Below are 20,267 nucleotides of genomic sequence, written 5' to 3'. Positions count from 1 at the left end.
ACCGGTGGCTGCTCCAAGGCTGTCCTTGCTAAGTGATTGCAGCCTGTCATGACTGCATTAGACCAATTCCAGCACAAACGCGGACATACTTGAAGTGTTTTCAGTGGTAGCATCCAAAAAATACAGACCTATAATGTGATCAAAGTGATAGCCAGGGAGTTCACATGAATCCAGAAATTCACTCTGAGCAGAGGGACAAGGAAGACATGGCACTTGAAAGAATGATGTATACTTCAGCTTGTTTAACATTTAAATGGGTCACAGCCTTAATTTCATAAATAATAAATGCCCATAAATTTGCAGTACCTATTACATGGAGAGAGCAAATTAATCCTAAAACTTCCTCATCAACATCTACCTTCCAGTGTCTAGCTATGTACATTAGAGTAGAATATGTATGTTTAGAGATTAAGATGCAGGGGATCAAAAGCAATACATCATGCATGCTAAGGTGCAAACACACCAGTAGTGAGAGCTTAGTTTACCTGAGTTGCAGGGCAAGTGATGGGGGCAGCAGCTTTACACCTATTCTTCCTATCTGTGCTGGGAAGACACCAACCAATTCAACTACGGTGACATGTCGGAGGTCTAAACCACACTGTGCTGGCTGGAGGGTTAAAAGAAGAAAGAGGTGTGTTAATTATCAGTGAGAGAACAGGGGGTTGTTTTGAGCGTGCAGCAAGTGCTCACAGAGTCCAATTTTATGTGAGATGGTTTAAGCTAAAATGGGAGCATACTTTGAAAAGTCTCTAATTCTCTCTGCAAAGAACTAGAGCTTCATGACTCCAGGGGATATTAAATGACAGATTATTAACTACCCTGAGAAAAACAACACACAGAGACCACCCTAGGAGAAATAAACTTGTCTTTGTAATGACATGAAATGATGCCAGGGCATTAAACACTGTGCCAGTAGTCTAATTAATTTAGCAATCTAAACAAGGTCTGTGAAATGGAAGTTGACTGCAGAAAGTTTTCTTTCATGACAACTTGTCTGACCACTGTCAAGCGGTGGGAAATGTACTACAGCCATTAAATTCAGCATTTTAAACTATTTCATTTTGATCAATATATTGAATTCTCTTGCCAAGTTAATCTAATAGGGAGAAAGAAAAAAAATATTATTTTTTTAATACAACAGTCACTTAAGCCAGCAGTTTGCTACAGTTGTGAGAAAAGAAACAAGGCAGAAGCACTTACTGCTGTGAAAGAATACAGGACTGGCTCTTTTCCCTAAGGACGCAGATACATTTCTGAGATACATCCCTACGTCTAGCAAGAACCCAACAAGAGCATCCCATTTACAATACATAAGAAGGACAATTACCAGAAGTTTTCTTTTTTTTGGAACAAAATACAAAGATAGCTCCAGCACTCTGGATGATTTCTATGCTGAGGCTCTGGTCCTTTCTTTGCTGGTGCACTGGTTATTTCTGAAGCTATTCACATTTCCTTGCACTGTAGTTACCAAGTCTGTAAGCCTGCATGAACTGCAACCACTGAAGTGCTGGATGGTTTGGGGGGTTTTCAGCTTCATTAGGAGCTGCATTAGGGAATGATTATTGAGCACAAGTTAATATTAAATTAATACGGGGAGGATGGAAAAGGGCCAGAACTGCCTGGGATTCAGCAACTGGTCTGTCAGAGGCAGCACAGTCCAGAATGGAACTGAATTAGAGACTGGGGAGACGTTTCAACTCAGACCCCTCTGGATTACTCCAGCACCGTTACTGCTTCAGCCAAGTTCTTCCGTGGCTGAAATATAACAGCTGAAGTTTGTGGATTTATATCAAACAGTGAAGTTTGTCCTCTTGTGTCCTTCTTTATAGATAAATAATAGTTGCACCCCCCCTGAAATGTGTTTTACCTGCAGCATTCCCAACTGCATCCTGTAGAAAAAGTTGGCTGCGGTAGGCGTTGAAATAATTAGCAGTCTCCGCTTCTCATAAAACTGATCCAGAAGTGCAGCTGCAGTCCTCACATTCACATTAATATTCATGGCTAGAATTAAAGCAAAAGTTATAGAGCATACTGAAAACAGATCTATTTCTAAAAGCACAAACTGTTAAGACAGAAGAAGCATAAGAACAAGAAATAATAATAAAGAAGATATGGGTGAAATACTGGCCTCATTGAAGCCAACAGTTTTATCTTAAGCTGTTCTGACTTGCAAGATGGACTGACTCCAGAATGAGAAGTTTTGGAGAGAGCTCTGAGCTAAAACACCTATCAGTTGTGAGGTACCACCACCATTCTAGGAAAGAGCAGCCAAAGGTGGCAAAGGCTTCAGCTGTAAGTGCAAATTGGCAGAGGAGACAGAGATTAAGTTTCTTACCTCTAGGGCATTAAAATTTACAGTTGTATTCCACCCCACACCCCATTCCCAAATTCTCATTGCCACAAGAACCATTGCTCTGGCAGCCCTTCTGGTAAAGTGGTGAAATACTCACTTACGTGCACAGGTTGGCTCCACTCCTGACCACCCCAAATTGTACTGGCATACTCTAGCTGGGCTTCCTTGCAGCTCATAGCCACCAATGCAGGAGAACTCACACGTAGCACCATAGTTATTTCCATCACCTGAACACTTGATGTATCCATTATCTGGGGCATTTAATTTCACACAGCGCCTGACTTTTAAGCAAGAGGCCAAAAAAAAAAAAAAATAAAGACAAGGCATGAATCATCCTGTTTATTACTAGGGTAGCATGACCAGCGGAATACCAGTATTGAAGACATTTTTCTGTTTGTTTTCTATATTATTAATATATTTTAAAATCCCAACCAAACAAAAAAACCTCCTCTTAACTCATATGTAAACTAAAATGATACAGATATATAGCTGTATGCTGGTGACAAAAGGTCATGGAGCACAAAAAAAAGCTGAAGCTGAAACCTACAGGTTTCAGCTCTGTGTATTCAACTCCAGACTTCAAGATCTGGACTTGTGAAAGGGCAGCTCTGCTTCACAGCTGTGAGTCACAGCTGAAAAAAACCCTTTGCATACTTGTTTCAGCAGCTCACAAGCTAAGGATCAGGTAGAAGCCAGCAGGAGGTAAAGGATGAGGAGCTGGAAGCAGGACAGATCAATACAGCTCTCCCCTGATGTGCAGAGCGCAGGCTGTCCGTCCTTCTGCAAGCCTGGCCCGCAGGGTCATGAGCAAGATGGCGTTCTCCCTTTCAGCATCAACATACAGTTTGCATACACATACATATGGAGACAAATACAGAAACAAGGATATTTCTCAAATCGCCTACTAAGCCAGATGGAAACCAGTGACTGTATTTATAGGGTAAAACATCATTCTTACCTCTGACTTTAACAAGAAATTTGCAAGTGCCTTTGTTTTCAGCTCTGTCATACACAGTATACTGGATTTTGTGGTCGCCTTCTGGAAAATGTGACCCTGGTGGCAAACCTTTCAAAATAACACTAAAACAGGAGATAAAACAGGGCAGACATTTATAAAGTCACCAGTATTTTCCTCCTGGCAATGCTGTAAAAGCCTGAAGAGTGACATTTGTGGCATGCTAAGATTGTCTGGCTGCACTGCATGACTGAGGGCTGAGAGTAAGCAAAGGAAGAAGCTGGGAAGCAGCAGCCAGAGTATTTAAACTTGCTACCAACAGCCCACCCTTAGAGTTGTACAAAAGGGTCTCACCTTGCTGAGAGACAAGGGAGGCAGAGCAGGCAGGGCCCGCTTGCTTCCATAAGACAACCAGTAGTGTAGCCAAGCATCACGCCATGCCCAAAGGAACTCGAGCTTCCCTTTCCTTACATATGGGAAAGAGACTGATCTTCCCACATTTTGTATTGTGAACAATCCACTGTCAGGGCTGCAGTGTAACCCAGAGCTGGCAGCGTAAAAAAAATTTCCTGCCTCTTACAGTGGGGATGTACCCTGGCTGGCTGGCTGTACTGCTCCTATGATTGTCACTTGCAACTGTTCACATGTACAGAAGTGGAATAGAAAGCAAGATTTATTGCCACAGCAGAAGGGTGTGGTGATTCACAGAAGTGAAATCACAGAAGAAGAAGAAAACACCTGGAACTTGTTCCTATCATGCAAACGCGGCAGGAGAATACACACATGTTAAACTTCTCCTCATTATTGAAGCAGTAAGGTTGAGCAGTGTTCCATGTAATGCAAAAGCTTACGTACTCAAGGCACTGCAGGACTCAGTGTATTTAAGGACAGCACTGCATGTTCTATAAAATATCACAGTTTAGCAAGATTTTATAAAGTTAGAGATGTAATTTATGGAAAAGCTCCACAGATTCAACCTCTTGGGATGAGAACAGTTATCCATATGACAAAGTCTATGTGGGATATTCCTCATTTTTTTTTGTCTGCCAGATATCACTTCACCAAAAAAGACTATGGGATTTCTTTGTTCTGATGCTTTTCAGGTTTTGTCAGGCTTAATTTTTTTAATGCTGTTAACTGTCACGGAACTATTACATCAGATAGCAACAGCAATATATTTTTAATTGTGCAATGAATTCTTTCTGATATTATTTAAGTTATAGCAATAAAAAGGCAGTGTCACTGTGTCTTTCAACAGCTTTTTTGTATTTGCATAAAACTGTAAACATCTATAGGCTTACAACTCTCAGATTTTAAGCTTAACCAGTCCACTAATATGCTGTTAGAAGATGTAATTTGCTTACTGAAAGCAGCAGATTTTCTTTACCCTTACCATTACAATACTCTAGCTAGATTGCTATAAATCCTGCACGATAAAGATGGGAAAATCAGAAACAGTGGTGACATCACAAGTACACCTTGCTTTTCTGGAAGACGTGACTGTGAAACCATAAAATTGACAAGGAAATTTTGAAGAGTTAAGTTTGAATCCAATGTTTAAAGCTACCAAATATTCAAACAAGAAGTATTGAAAGGTAACTGCAGAATGCTGGGACATCAGCAGCCAGTGCTACTTCAGGAAGAAGCCTAAAGATGATTGCAGACACTGTTTTGTGACACAATTCACCTTGATTTTTTTTAAGACAGTCAAAATTGCCTCTGCTGCTACCTCCAATGCACTATTCTCTTTTCATTGTTATGTATAAAAGGTAACTTTCTGTAAGAAAACTTGTTGACTATGAGACTCACAAAGCAGCTCTGGAAAATTTCACAGTCAAATTACTATTGTTTATTCCACCAGCTCTAAAATAACCATAACAATCTGCTATGCTTCCAGTAGAAGCCAGTTCTGGAATAGTTCACCCCCATATTGTCAACTTTTCCTTTTTCAGTTAAACATGCAATTCTTCACAGGCCAGTGACATGTGACAGCTATAAATAAGCATCTTGGATGAATTAAGGGGAATGGGTACCTGGCCCTTCTCATCAGCTGAACTGCTAACCAAGAACCCCGGGAATAAAAAGGAGAAAAATGCAAACATCTACGGACTTGCACCTACTCTGTCAGAATCCCGTCAGCAGTGTCCCGTCCCTCTGGGGTGTCCCAGAACACTCTGGCTGTCAACTTATTGGGCTCCGCAGTTTTCTCCTTCACGCTCGGGCACTGGATTCTTGGAGGTTCAGTATCTGTTGAAATAAATGTCACAGAAATGGGCACCGGTGCATCTGTTACAGCTATGCATTTTCTTCACAGCTCTTGCCCTGTTGTCAGCCTAACCCAGGACCACCTTCAGCTGGCCTCCTCAACACTGGAGCCATCCCAGCCAAGGCATGTGGAGCCTGTGCTTCTCACCTTTTTGTAAGAAGAGTAAGAGATGACAATGATCAACGCCTTGCAATGTAAAAAGTTAATGAAAAGTATTTATTGTAAATTTCTTTACATAGTAGTCCCCAGTTAAAAAGCAATGTCAACAAATGGACATATATTTAACCCTAAGCTCTAAGGAGGGCTGCCCAAGATGTACCCCAGGAGCCTGGATGTTCTATTTATCTGCTCTTCCTTTCTTTGTTCACCTGTGTGGTAGATACTGTGATTAAGAACATTTTAAAAGTATACTGAACATAAATCTCTCTCTGCATGCTAACTTTGCACACTGGTTATTTTTCCTGCAATAATGGCAAAAAGAGAAACAACAGAAGACTGACACAATTGTCACTTTGCAGAGAATTGCTGCTGCATTTGATTTTTTTTGGATAATTCTTATAATAATGCCTTACAGGTAACACAAAACAAAAAGTAGACCAGTATATTTGGAAAGCTGGTTTAACTGCCACCAGAACACTGTGATTATTACTCAGGAGTAAAGGAACAGTAGGAATGATAAAAGACCCTGATGGATGATAAAGGTGATGCACAGCTACTTGTCTTCAGCCATGTTCATTGCCAATCCTGCCAGCATAACAAAAATGTGTGGGCCAACCAAATACAATCACAATCATTAATTGAAAAACCTACGTTTAATAGCTTAGTCTCAGGTTTTTGACCATGTCTTGGGTTATGTCTAAAATGAGGACTAAATCCATGGAGTCACATACCGGCTTTAAAAATGAACAGAGACAGGACTGCTTTTTACCTGCAAATAGAAAGCAATCCCTAAAACACTGCTTAGATTTCAAGGATGGCAGGCCTTGTCTTTTCATTTGCAGGGTAGATATAAAGCACAATCTGGCTTGCTTTGAAAAATAAAAAAAAAAAAAAACACCCAATGAAAAACCATTTAGGTCTTTATAAAGCATCAAATATATGAAACGATTTCATAGACCCTCATATTCTACAAGTTTAACTAGGGCAAGTGCAGCCCCGCCCCTTCAAACTTTTGACAGGATTCCAAGAACTTTGGATCCTCGAAAACTAGCTTCTCTCTGTTTCTTCTGTAGAGCTTTCCTCCAACCCAACCCCTGCAGCTTTGTGAGGCATTTCCATAGGAAGAGCTCATGTCTTAATTTTGCGCATGAAGGAGTCAGGGAGACACAGGCAAGTAAACGTCGTACTGAAGTTGCTCAGAAAACATCATGAATACTGCAAATTACCTTCTACAAAAGCTATTTTTTGTGGGATTTTTTTTGGTAATTAAACAATGAAAATGTATCTCCTTCCTCCTATACTGTTGATTTCTTTGTAGATCCTACTGGAAGGTGAAGCTAGCAAGAGTGGGTTCCCACTACAGGGAGTGGAGCAATCACAAATGAACAACTGAATCTGCTAAACAGCTTTTGAAGCTTCTTGTACTTTACAGGAACACCCTTCACTACTTCTTTATGGATTCTTCAACTGTTTCATTTTGTAAATTCATTCACTCCTCCTTCCTTCATCTGCTACAGTATGCAAATGAGCAGGATTTTCAAGTACTCTGGCTGTAGGTAGCACTTTGTCTCCTTTTCTCACATCTCTTATTCACTCCATCATTTTTAGAGTACCTTCCCATTATGTGTGGAAATCTGCTCACACTGCAGTCAGTGAGAGCTCTGCCCTCCTCTACAAAACCACATAGCTCTCAATAACCCCCCAGTGTAGCTGAATTAAGGTAAGAAATAACCCAGTCAATAACCCAGTCTCACCAAGGCTGCTTCTGGCTCTAGTTAGTTTACTGTGGCGACAGCTCACCGCTGTGCTATGGACAGTATACATTAAATAAATGATGCTGGAATAAAAGACAGAACAACATTTAAGGACCCAGTGTTTTAAGCATTTAATTAAACGGAAAGCTAATTACACTATTTAGTACAGAGAAGACTGGTTGGCATGAACCAGCTTGGACTTCCACATTGTAAAGACAAACAATACAGTTACTGTGGGAACCAACTCACCAAGCACCCGGGGGTCAGGCAGCCTTTTTAGCTGGATTTAAAAATTCCTGGAAAAGATATTTTCTTTGGTCATTTCAGCTGCCTCTTAGCATTCAATAGGCACTAAATGAACCCTACCAGAATAACTCTGCTTTGAAACAGACCAAGAGAAAGCAGCTGTCTACCAAAGAGGCTCTTTAACTGCAGTGGCCACTGGGATGCCTTAAAACAAAGAATGCTCAGGTCTTTTCCTTATGTCCTTGTACAAAGTTGCAGCCAATCTACAGCACGTTAAGCACCTTGGCCACAGCTTGCAGAAGGAAGACTGGTCTAAAACCAACCCAACCCGTTTAAATGCAAAGAAGGTGACCAGAGAACAGGCAAATGCATAAGTGACAAAACTGAAACAACCCTGCAAAAAACCTTCAACAAAATGGATGATGTGAGCAAGATGCCCAACCTGCAGGTCAGAAAATTAAACTGGTTCCAAAACAAACCCCAACAGAGGAACTCACGACTGCTGGGGAGGTTTTATCAGAGAGAAAAGCCATCCTGGAAGCACCAGATTGTCAGACTCTCTTGCTTAATAAGTATTCCTAGCCAGAGTTGGAGCCAGGACACGATGCAAGGTTATCTGACCCCATACAGCTCATCTTATGCTTTTACTAGTGTCACTGCTGAAAAGCCAAGCGCATTTATTTAAGCTGTTTAGCTGGGTTATGTATTAAACAGGTGGATCTTGCCCATGAGGTTAAAATCATAGGCAGAGAATTTGAGTTTTCATAAAAAATGTGGCACCATTCAGCCACATTCTTGAAAGCTGTTGCTTTTCTTGGCTACTTGGCAGCAGCAACTGGTACTCTGGCGCCATGTGGGGAAGCAGCACTACAGACATGGCATCTGGAGGTCAGCAGCGGAATACTGAATTTTAAAGCAGCCTTTTGAACTTTGTGGTGAAAACCATGAAGTTTTCAATTAGGTTTTAGATTTCTTTATTTATGTCTTAAACATACTTCTGGGGGTGGCCATATTAACAATGTCAACAAAATTTAAAGAGCTTGTTAACTGCCCTTCTCATAATTTGTTACGGTTTACATTTACTTGCTTGTGAATTTGGGACGACAAGAGGAAAGAAACAGAAGGATGGTACTGAATGCTCACTGCTTGCTTATTTAAGAGGCTGTATGGGTCAAGTAAATGGTCTGCTGCTACATTAATACACTGGTATTACCGATTTCTGATGACATTAAATGATGGCTGGAAGTTAATTCAAAACATTAGTCTGTGTCAAAAGCATAAAGAGATGCAGAGACTGGAAATCATAAAAAGGGGGAATGAAAAACATTGTCCTGCACTCCCCAATCCCCTCCACAAAGAATTGCTCTGTATTTCAAAGTTCCATTATCAGGGCCTGTATAATTAATGACTCAGAGTGCAAAGCTTATTTCAGACATCCACAGTTGGAAGCTGTTAGTTAACTGCCTATCGGTACAGACTTAGGATGTGACAAGACGATGACTTAGCACAGTGACAGCCGTTTACCACAACCTCTGTTATTAAATCAGCAGGAAAATTAAACCTTTATAGAAGAAAAGACAGTGACATTTTTCAATCTTCTAGAGGAAAATACTTATTTCAGTCTATGTTACAGTGCATTAAGGATATAATAGAAACATTATTCAAGTGAGCACTGGCATTTTTAGCTAACTGATAACCAAAAGCAGCTGTACATTGATCTTTTTTAATCAAAGTTATTTCGGCAACATGAAGGATATCTTTCCTCTTACAGCAGGGGGACAGGGAACAAGACGGTCTGCTTTGTTAGGATGGAATACTCACTGTAAGGGCTTCTGTAAGCAACTGCTAAAACATACCTAATTTTCTTTTTAAAAATATCTTTTTCTCCCCCCTTTTAATGAATACCTGTTTCAGCAATGATGTCAGCCTTATGCCGTTCTTTACATGGATCTTTGCTACTGCACCGCAAACCCCACACAGTTTTGTGCAAAAATGCCAAGCCGTGCAACTGCAGTACAAAAGGGTAGAGGAAATCCCCTTGTTTTCAAGAGGATTATAAATTCGGGTCTGTAGTATTTTTGCCATACTTGATGCCAAATAGCTGTTGTGTCCTCAGGACACTTCCCCACCTATTGGCAATGACATGAACTTTACCAGCCCACGTCTATGATCACATGTAACATCCCTCCAAGCATACACCATACAGCACTATGGCCAATGATAAAAGCTGAGCACAGTGCAACTAATGGCTTATATGCTAAGGTAAGAAATAAACCAGTCTCTTCACCTGCATTTCATTGCTCCCCTCACCTTAATTTTACTTTTCAGCTGAAAGCGAGCTGTTCAGCCAGTTCTCTCCTGGCCACTGGTAAGCTTTTGTAGGCTGCAGTTCACTGATGAAGTTTCTGTAACTACTGAATTACAGGTAAGGGATATGTGTTCAACTGCAAACTGCATCATACTTTTAGAGTCGTGTCTTGCCAAAAAAAAAAATAAAATCCTACCTATCAAAAGGTCAAAAGATACCAGCACACATTATTAAACAGTTTGCTAACTGCACAATTCACTATTTGCGCACAGGAACTGTGTGCACACAAGGTTTGAAGGGGTCTTCTCCATACTATGTAGTACTACCAGAACTGAAATAATAGTATTACTTTTACCGGGTTACTTGGGACTTGCAATAACCTGCGTAACAACTATCCTGCATTTCTGGTCCCAAAAAGAAACGTTAGTGCTAATTTAGCCTCTTTTTTTGCTGAAGAAATACTTGCTTACTCTACTCTGCCAGACAGCATCCTCTGTAATAAACATCTCATTACTGCAAACAGATGAGGTTCTGAAAGTGCCAGGAAATACAGAGTACAACATTTTATCATTCCCAAACTTAAAAGGGTTTGTTTTTCTTCCTCTGCCCACACCACTGAGAAGGAGAAGGCTTTTTTTGTTTTTTGTAAATAAAAACAAGAGACACCATAAACAATCTTGATCAAAGCAGCAGGCTCACTTCTACATTTGTACAACATCGAGTAACAGGAAACCTGAACAAAATTCTACGAACGTCAGGCCACAGTGGAGCGACTCCAAAGCCATTTGCTAACTTAGACTGAGCCACAGGCATTCTGAGGAAAACCAAGTTATTGTACACAGAAAACACTGAGCATAAATACTCCACCACCCACACGGTAGCCAATTCAGATGGCAAAAAAATACACTTCTTTGTGGGTGGCTGCTGAAGCTTTTATCAGAGACTTCCCAGAAACAAGAGTAGCAGCTGAGACTTCACTATCTGCTGAAATCTCATTAGTAGGAAAGCTGAATCTCAATATTTGTTTATCTCTCTTTTGATTTATGTATATAAAAACAGTTATTCCAGCTGAGGTTCCCAGGAAACCGCTGACTATGTAATGAATATTGCTCACATAACTAATGTGAATTAGGCTGAAATTTAGTTTAGGCTTACTGCAACCATGCTGGTAACTACAATCCATTCATATTCCATGGATATATTTGGAGACCATGATCTCAAGAAAGAAAAGCAACAAGTCAGACAAAGAGTTTAGTTCCAAACCTGCAACTCAGTAAGCTGCAGAGAGCAGGACAGACTCCAGCATAGAGAACATGCTAGGCAAGCAGCACAGTAATTACAGACTACCAGCCAGTCACCCAGGAGATCAGTGAAGGCTGTTATAAGCATTGTAAAGCACTGGCCATTTACACCAGCCTCATCTTTATTAAAGTGATAATGCTTGGAGCTGATAGCCTGTGTGTAAGGAAGATGGTTACTTGGGAATGAAAGTACTAACTGACAGAGAATGCTCTGTATCCCCTGGAAAATGGTTCTCTGCTTCCTCAAAAGGGACAGTTGCTTTTTCTGCCCAGGAACTGAATTAAAAAAACATAAGCAATTTGCAATTTACTTGGAGGACTTGGGCACCAGCAGGTAACTCAAGATGTACACTTTCTGGGATGCAGACCAACCATCCCACTTACCAACGCAGGATGCTGGTCGGCCACTCCAAACTTTGTTGTCCATGCACGTTACTATACGGTCACCTTTCAGCTGGTATCCTGGTGAACAGTAGTACTCACACCTTGAGCCAAAGTAGGCACCATCTAAACACTTGAAGCCCCCGTTGGTCGGCATGGACAGGGTGGGGCAGCGCTTTTCTGGAACAGAAAACAAAGACTTCTGGAAACCTGCTATCCCACCTTTAGAGTAAAGTGAGTATGGAGTATTACACAGAAATAAAGGCACAGCTAGCAAATGACAAGTGGGAGAAAGTCACGTTCCACGTGAGTTTTTTCATGGGATTCTTATTAGCCGCATTTCAAATTTAACTTTACATACACATCAGTGGTCTAACACAATATTTGTATTAGAAAAAGATCACGAGTACCTATTTGTCTGTTCTCAGAAAAGGTTTTACTGCAAGAGCCCATTTAGACTCCTGATACAAATTGCATCAACTTATAAAATCCAAGATGGACAATACTCCAAAGCAGCTTTATGACTGTCATAAAACTATTCCCACAAATTAAAATCCCAGTCATAAAACATTCCCTATCGGCCAGGAGTATTCGTACCACTCATGATACTTATCATGCTATGCACCACGGTAAGATTCTCAACCATAAGCCAATCTACATATCCAAGTACATTGTCAATGTCTAAAATACCAATAACAATCTAAAGATCACTGTTTCAAAGGCAAGTAAGAGTTTATTGTCTGCTGAACCTGCGGTGCAAGCTGCACACACATATTTCATAGCTACTTACGTTTGCACAGCACTTTCCCAGACCAGCGTTTGTTTGACTGACAAATTAGCTGCTGAGGGCCATGCAGTTCGTAGCCTTTTTGACAGCGAATATCACACCTTGTTCCCAATACATTCTTGTAATATTCCCCTTGAGGTGTCCTGCAGTTTGCATAACCATGTTTCACTTTAATGGGGGAGCACCACGGTGTTTCTGGCACAGAACAAAAAACCACACATAGTACTTTGCAAAATGTAAAAGGTCAGACAGGAATATAAAATCACTTACTTTATTCAAGGTCAGAGAGAAGAAATGGAAAAGTGTTATTTAAAAACCACCAGTCCTCAAAGTGGAGAAGTAACACTGCAGCAAGTTGCACTAAGTCTTATACATCAGAAGGTCAGCCCTTCAAAGACTGGCAGACCTTTGTTATTACAAATATTAAAGACTGTAGCCGTTAAATCCAGGGGTGGGGGTGTGTGTGGGGGGCTGTGTTTTTTTGTCCGTGGAATAAGTGTGCCACCATGTGGACAGTTTGATGACAACCAGACCTTTTTTCCCCTCTTGTTTTTACATGGATACATTTAACTTCCCTCTGGTAACAAAAGGTTGCATTAGGAACACCTTTGGTCTAGCTGTAGTTGTCATCTTTAGAACTTTTAGCTCTTACTGCCCATTCAAAAAAAAAATCTTCTGTAATAATTTGTGCAGTAAAGGACATTGCCTTGGCTGAAGTCTTTGATAGTTCAAGCTCTCGCACAGTTTAGAAGGGATGCAACTTAAATAAATCATATTGCCAATACATCAAGCTTGTCTTGAACACCTGTCAGAACAACCGTTCAGAATTTAAGTACAGCTCCAATTTTGCAAAGTTACTTTCCAAGTTAGCACCCAGGGTTAAGCTTGAACTGAAATTTGTGAAGTGTGCAAGAATGGCAGCTCCCTCGCTGTTCTCAGCAGTTCCAAAGTGCCACACTGAAACACTCAAATACTCTTTATACTGCCAACACAATATAACTTCTACCAGCAAATGAACACGATACCATTGCCATGATGAAATCTGAAGGCAAGTATGCAATCCAACAGACTAAGCGAAGAGCTTTCAAAAAAAATCTGTTCTTCTTTCTCTCTTTCTGGTAGTAATTTGTAGCTTCCTAGGGCAACAAGCATTCAGGCACAATGCATACATTTGACAGCACAAACCCCTACACCTCCTACTGTCAAATCCTTTGGAGTGTGTTCATGTTCATTCACAAGCATACTACATGCTTAGCTCACATTCAGAAAAGGGAACTCAAGCTGCAGAAACTTAAATTCAGTTCTAAATGTTCTAAAAGGTCTGGACTTCATATGTGATATTCTTCACCTCAAAAGAAGTATCATGGAAATGTAGCCTGGCATACAAGAACCACCTTCTAGTTTTCCCTGGATGCAGGACAATGACATAGATGGATCTGCCGAGTTGGAGGAAAACTGGAATTTGGCTGGGACTTCTCATGGCTAATGCTCCTACCAAACTCATAGGAAAAAGGGAAACATGCACGTAAACCTGAAACTTTAATAATAAGTTAGGGCTACACTTGGAAATACTCAGGGTATGGGTACTGTCTGCTTGTGAGGATTTAACACCGTACTGTGATACTGATGGCTGCTGTATCAAACAGAGACTTCCCCTTCCCAGCCAAAGCTTCAAAATCTTTATTTAGCTTTGACAACACGGTGCACCAAGAAAATCATGCTTTTTCTGCAGCCGGCAGCTTTTCAGGAGGAGTTTCCTACACAAGGAGTGACTAAGCCTGCCCATTTTCAGCTCCAAGATTTGAAAAGGACATGGCAAGAGGGAGGGAGGGATTGCAAGGCAAAAAGAGAAAGATGACAGGTCCTGAAATTGTGTGACATGCAGGAGGCACATGACAAAGCTTTTGAAGTTTGCAAGGAAGACAAAAAAACCTCAAACAAAACAAAACAAAAACTCAAACAAAACAAAACTTTTAGCCTTCATCCTTACAAAATCACAGGAGAGATTTAAAAATAATTTCTAGATCATCTCTGGCAGATGTTCACTTCTAGCTCTTAATAGCTGTAGTTACGATGTGCATTTTTCTACACAATTTGGACCAGCTTCACACATAAATAAAGATCAATATGGCCTATTTCTCATATATGAGATATTTACATTCAGCATACAATGTCTCTAGGACATATTTACACTTTCCCAATGGAAACTACATTTTCCACCTACATTTTGCTGTGCTGGTCCTGAATCAGCAAAAATAGCATCTGAGGACTAAAATCAGAGACTAACTGTCAAGCTTTTGACTAGACCAAAAGTATGTTCCTCTAAACTAGTCCTTTTCTGAAGCAGTCATATTGTACTGTGACATGCTTATTTTTGTATTTCTCCAATACATGTAAAAACCGTTTATAACATTTAAAATAAATGCTAACAAATGCAGTTTAATGCACAAATGGAAAATGTGTTGTTACAGCTACGGTGGTCTACAGAGAGAAACAAAGCAAGGCTCCTAGGGAGGGGTAATACATCTTTTACTGGACTAAAGGATACTGTCAGAAAGAAAAACAAAAACAGACATGCTTTTGGATGCATGTACTTGAAGAGCTTAGGAGGAACATCTGTTTGATCTAAACCATTATTATGCTTACTGTAGAACTGAACGTGATTAGAAGAAAGTGGGTGAGGCAGGGTTTATAAGGGGGCAAATAGCTGGGTTTAGACCAATTGATATCAGTGAAAAAAAACCAGCTAACTTGAAAAGCTTATGTGTCTGAAAGCATATCAAACAACACAAGAGAGTTTTAGATCAAAGTTTAAGTGAAGGCACATACTGGTTTTCAAAGGCTAAGCAGCTACATGGAGTATTTATGGAATATTAGGGTGGGGTGGGGCCCCGAGAGGTCACATAGGCTGTTCCCTGCCTCAAAGACAAGATCAGTCAGCCATGATCCTGAAGACTTGGGGAATAAGAATGAAAATACAGGTTTCCCAGGCACCTCTTCTGGAGCTTCACCATTTGTACTGGGCTCGGTTCACTTACCTGAAATTTGAATTTTTAGGTACCAGGACCTATGTACTGCTTTCCTGTTTAATAGAAAGTCTGCGCTATTCCTCAGCAATATAACAACCTGCATTACTCAATCCTGTGTTTGAAACCACTGGAAGACAGGCAGAAAGCAAAAATGGTTGAAGCCACAATGTTGCCTCTATAGCTAGGGCTACCGTTTGATCACAACAATATTTAATAAAACATGTTAAAATTTAGGATTATCAGAGCAGTGGCACTAGAGCTGTGATGAACACAAGAACTGCTGTATTTGGGAAGCCCTGCCTCACCAAATACGATCTGAGACAGCCACGCCAAGTGGCAGGAAGGAAAGCACTTTCTAGAGCATTGTTTCCCCCAGCTCCTCAGTCCTGTTCAAACACCAGCCTCAGCTGAACATTTCCTTCACAAGCAGCATGCAAAGTGACCAGCTGTGCTGTTGCTTGCTGGTACATCAGCCAACTGAGCTGAGGGTTCACCAGGGAGGAAGGGAAAAAATCCTTTAGAAATGCTGTGGGCACAGAAGTCTCTTTTCTCTGAAAAGCTGAGCAAGTTGAAAAACACCCAGATAAAGACAAAAGGGTCTGGTAGGAGGCTGTCTCCCCCTGCCTGGCCGCCCTGCTCCCCCCCCCCCCCCCCCCCCAATAAACTGCAACGTTTTGTTTGTTTGCAGATGCCAAAGAGGACAAATTTGTGTGCTTGCATGCACGGTTTAATAAGTATGTGTGCAAAGAAAAAACCAATGCTGCTTACATATGTTAACATCAGTTAAGAAAATTCATTTAGTTACTTGTTACTGGAAAGTTTTATTTGCTGAGCAATGGGCCATACCCAAAATGCTAGACTGCACATATAAGGAGAAGCTCTGAATGTAGCCACTCAGCCCATTTTTCCTTGCTTTGTCTTTCCCCATCCCCTTCCCTCCAATACCAACTTAAATAAGTATGCTAATGAAGAGTAGCCTTTTCTACTCCATACTCCTAGATTCACATTGTCTGATCCTCAACATTTGGCAGTAGCGCTTCCAAACTCAGGGCAGTTTTTAATATCTGCATGAATGAGTCATTATGTTTCACTTAACCTGGTGACATTTTGGCTGACAAGAGTATAATCCATTTTGGATCACCATATAAAAGGAATTTATACAGAATCCACATTTTAACTACTTGCCTGCCCTGGCATGAATTGGCATTGATTTACCTTCATGATCTCTGGAATTCTTTTTCTATGTGTCTGCGGAGCATTACATGTTAAAAAGCAAAGAAAAATTAGTTTACCTAAATAAAATTTTAGAGAAATATTTCTGCATGTGTTTCAAAGCAAAATTTTATACTGAAGTATTTTACTGGGAGGAACGTAAGACATTTATGAAAACAGCAACATAGCCATAACATCTGTGCTTTCCTTTTTGTTGTTCATAAATGTCTGAATTACTTTATGACTTACCTCTTATAAGGCCCATTGATTCTTTGCAGAGAATCAATAATGTACAAGACACCAATGCCCAGTATTTTCAAGTAATCAAATGATTACAATTCTAGCACATCCACAGATTAGTTTACTAAAAAGAAATGCAGTTATCAATTAAATATTGACAAATTAAATGCTGAGTTTCTTTACCAGCTAGGCTTCTGAGGGATTCTGGCAGAGGAAAAGGGTACTGAGAGAGAAGCAGACTTTTTAAGAAAACGGACATAGTAAATGGAAGATTTACTGGTAGTGGCAAAAACCTTCTTAGTCTTGCTGAATGGCAGAATCTTCTAGAATAGGGAAGAAAACCTGAATTTGCTTTATAAACATGTCAGTCCATTCACTCATTCATCCAGCTACATAATTAGTTTTTGGAATGCACATGTTCATTTGATAAACACACTTCACTTGGCATTTCAGGTAGGAGGTGAACCTGAAATGCGAATGGTTTTATGGGGGGGGGGAAAAAAACAGTCATGAAAATCAAGTTCTCTTTCATGTACTTCTACACATTACCATCAGCAGGCCCAGGTTCTGAGTCAGCTTATCACTAATGGTTATTTTAGGATGTATGAAGAAGAAAGAGCAGCTCTTCCTAGATTTTCATGATTTAGCAACCTGATCTTCCAAGAGCAAAGGCAGTGCAAAAGTTACTTACTCAGGTGCATAAAAGAGTGGTGATCAGTACTTGGTCTAACTTCCAAGTAGAAAGTAAATCTTGATCTAAAAATCCATGAGAAAACCCATGGATCACCAAGATTTTATAATCCATTAGAAGAAAATGAACGAAGCTTTCTCTCAGCAATCAGCTGATCCTCTTTAGCACATAAGCAAAGCATTCACCTTTATATCTACTGCGTGCATACACATCTTCGTCATCTTCAAGGGGCGAATATCCCGATCCTACAATACAAAATAGAGAAAAAAAACTGCAGCAAGAAAGGAAATAAAAATTAAGAATAAAAGAAAGCTTTGCGAAAAGACATGCAAGATTAGGATGCAATAATCTATGCAATGCCATCAGCGCGGGCTTCTCTAAAGCTCAGATTCATAGCAGAGCCAGTTTATAGTGAATTTGGAAGGGGGAATTTTTTTTTATAATCAAGCATAATAGTAAATCTCTCTCACTGCTCCTGAAGCAATGTTGTGCCATGCCATGTTGCACATGTCAAGTCACACCTCCTCTGTTATGGAAAGCCCAACAACCATGAAGATGATCTGTTGAGCATAGAGAACAGAGGAGGTACAGATGAAGGGGCACTTCAAAAGTTTCACTATAAAGTGGTTCCATAGTGTCAGTGGCTGTTAACAGCCATCAGGCCAAACAGCAGCAGTAAAATATGCATAACTGAAGTACAGTCCTCTTTTACAGCCTGCATGATCTTCATACCAAGAACAAAACATGGAGGTACATTACCTGCAAACACAAGTTACACTCAACTCAAAAACACAGTTCGGTATCAAGCATCTTCTGGGGTTGTTCAAAATAAAGACACGATATAGTTCTGTACTTTTAAAAACCTGTTCCAATAGTTAAAAGCTTAAAATAAAGGTAGAAACTGCTTTATAAAAAGCAGAAACCATTTGGAGCACCACCATTCAAGTAATTCATCAACAAATATGGCAGCCTGAAAGACAGCCTTCATAATATCCTTAAGTGACATTTATTTAAAATCAGCAGCTTCAGAGCATAAAGTCTAGTCTCAATTCTAGATAAGTCCTCTCCAAGAAGAAGGGCTCATACAAATCTCCCCTCCGAGAAACCTTTCTCAAAACCTTGCATGCAATAGGCAGGTAATAAAGAGGCTCAGCACGATGCTACAGGAGCTTCTTACACATGGTATCTTGAATTACAGCTATGGGGATACTTCATCACTATTTGTTGAGGTCTGAGACCATGTTCTCTACAAGCTGCAGCTTAAAGTTATGCTAAATTAGATAATTTAGACACCTCAATAAGCTACTCATTTCATGTGCAAAGCACACAGTTTTTCTGCAGAAATCAAAACAAAGAGATGTTAATGGCTAGGATGACTTAGCATAAGGATAAAAGAGCTACCCAAACAACATTTGCCTCCCCAGCATAACTGTCACCATCTGTCAGCAGATTCCACTTCTTATAAAATCCAAAATAAACCGCCCAGAAACCAGTGAAACTCTACTTCTTAATCTACCAGCCTCAGGAATACCCAGAAGGCCAGCCCACATACCTACAGCTGCTCCACGGGAGTAGATTTAGCACATAGGGTCTACCTACAGAAGGGCAGTGCCTTTCCACAGCACCAGCCGCAGCACTGCTTGCAAGCGTTCAGACTGTCTAAAGATGACACTCTGCACCTCCCATCACTCTTTTTGCTGCATTACTTGTGCATCAGGCGTTAGCGCCAGGACCCACAACCAGCCCGCAGTACTCAGTGGCTCCTTCTGGGAACCACAGGGAAGTGGCAGATACATGTGCTTCACGTCAGACCAAAATCTTGCACCAGTCCTGCAGCTCTGTGAACCATTTAGGTGACTGCATGTGAAAAATCAAGAGAGTTGTGTTCACACATACCATAAAAGTAGCAAAAAACTCATAATTCACCTTGGGCCTAGATCAAAGCTTGTTGTTATCACTGAGAATCCTTTCACTAATTTTCAGAAGGCTGCGAGCTGGGACCTGATGAAGCAAACTTGCACACAGTTTCTCCCATGAAAGCAAGGGCTTTATATATAGCACAGGCTTCCTATCGCTTAGGAGCCACTTCTCTGGATTTTTTGTATTTATTGCTGTGGTTGAACTTTTGATGCCTAAACACTGACATCTGAGAAACTTCTCAACATAAAAATGTTAAGCTTTGTTGAAGTCTGACTGTATAACGTAAAGAGCAAGCTGTGATCCCTGAGGGCTTCATGAAGACCTTGATATGTAAATAAGCACCTCTCTAAGCATCAATTATTCTGTCAGAAATTGGGATACTCTTAGGTAATTACTTAGTCTGAGGGTTATAAAACTGTTATCTTGGTGTTACCACTCTTAATTGACCAAATTTTAGCATGCAGCGACTTTAGCACTTAAAATCGGTAAATGTTAGAGCTACGTGCGCTCTTCCATACTTACCTTTCCTTAGACAAGAAATAATGAGCTCCTTTGAAAGTCTGCTAACAAAAATTGGCCTTCAAGAGTTGTTCACTACTCTTGCCCTGAAATGAGGCTCTGCTTATGGGAGTTTGCCATCTCCCATTTCCAGCTCATTTTCTAGC

The 20,267-nt window shown here is 40.5% G+C and overlaps 1 protein-coding gene across 2 annotated transcripts in view; it reads right to left on the bottom strand.

Annotated features, from left to right (window-relative positions):
* Positions 1-20,267, bottom strand: part of SRPX (sushi repeat containing protein X-linked) — a 48,040-nt gene that overhangs the window by 2,267 nt on the left and 25,506 nt on the right. The window contains exons 2-9 of one of the 2 annotated variants that reach the window (XM_040582446.1): positions 17,868-17,927; positions 12,514-12,705; positions 11,727-11,903; positions 5,429-5,555; positions 3,312-3,433; positions 2,455-2,634; positions 1,868-2,001; positions 486-607 (exon numbers count right to left, since the gene is read on the bottom strand). In XM_040582446.1, coding sequence (XP_040438380.1) covers positions 486-607; positions 1,868-2,001; positions 2,455-2,634; positions 3,312-3,433; positions 5,429-5,555; positions 11,727-11,903; positions 12,514-12,705; positions 17,868-17,927 — 1,114 coding nt within the window. The remainder of the gene's footprint in view (positions 1-485; positions 608-1,867; positions 2,002-2,454; positions 2,635-3,311; positions 3,434-5,428; positions 5,556-11,726; positions 11,904-12,513; positions 12,706-17,867; positions 17,928-20,267) is intronic. The other variant, XM_040582447.1, reaches the window with a different exon arrangement.

Source organism: Falco naumanni, chromosome 2, assembly GCF_017639655.2.
Source record: "Falco naumanni isolate bFalNau1 chromosome 2, bFalNau1.pat, whole genome shotgun sequence".
NCBI lineage: Eukaryota > Metazoa > Chordata > Aves > Falconiformes > Falconidae > Falco > Falco naumanni.
This window is presented reverse-complemented; position numbering and strand designations above follow the sequence as displayed.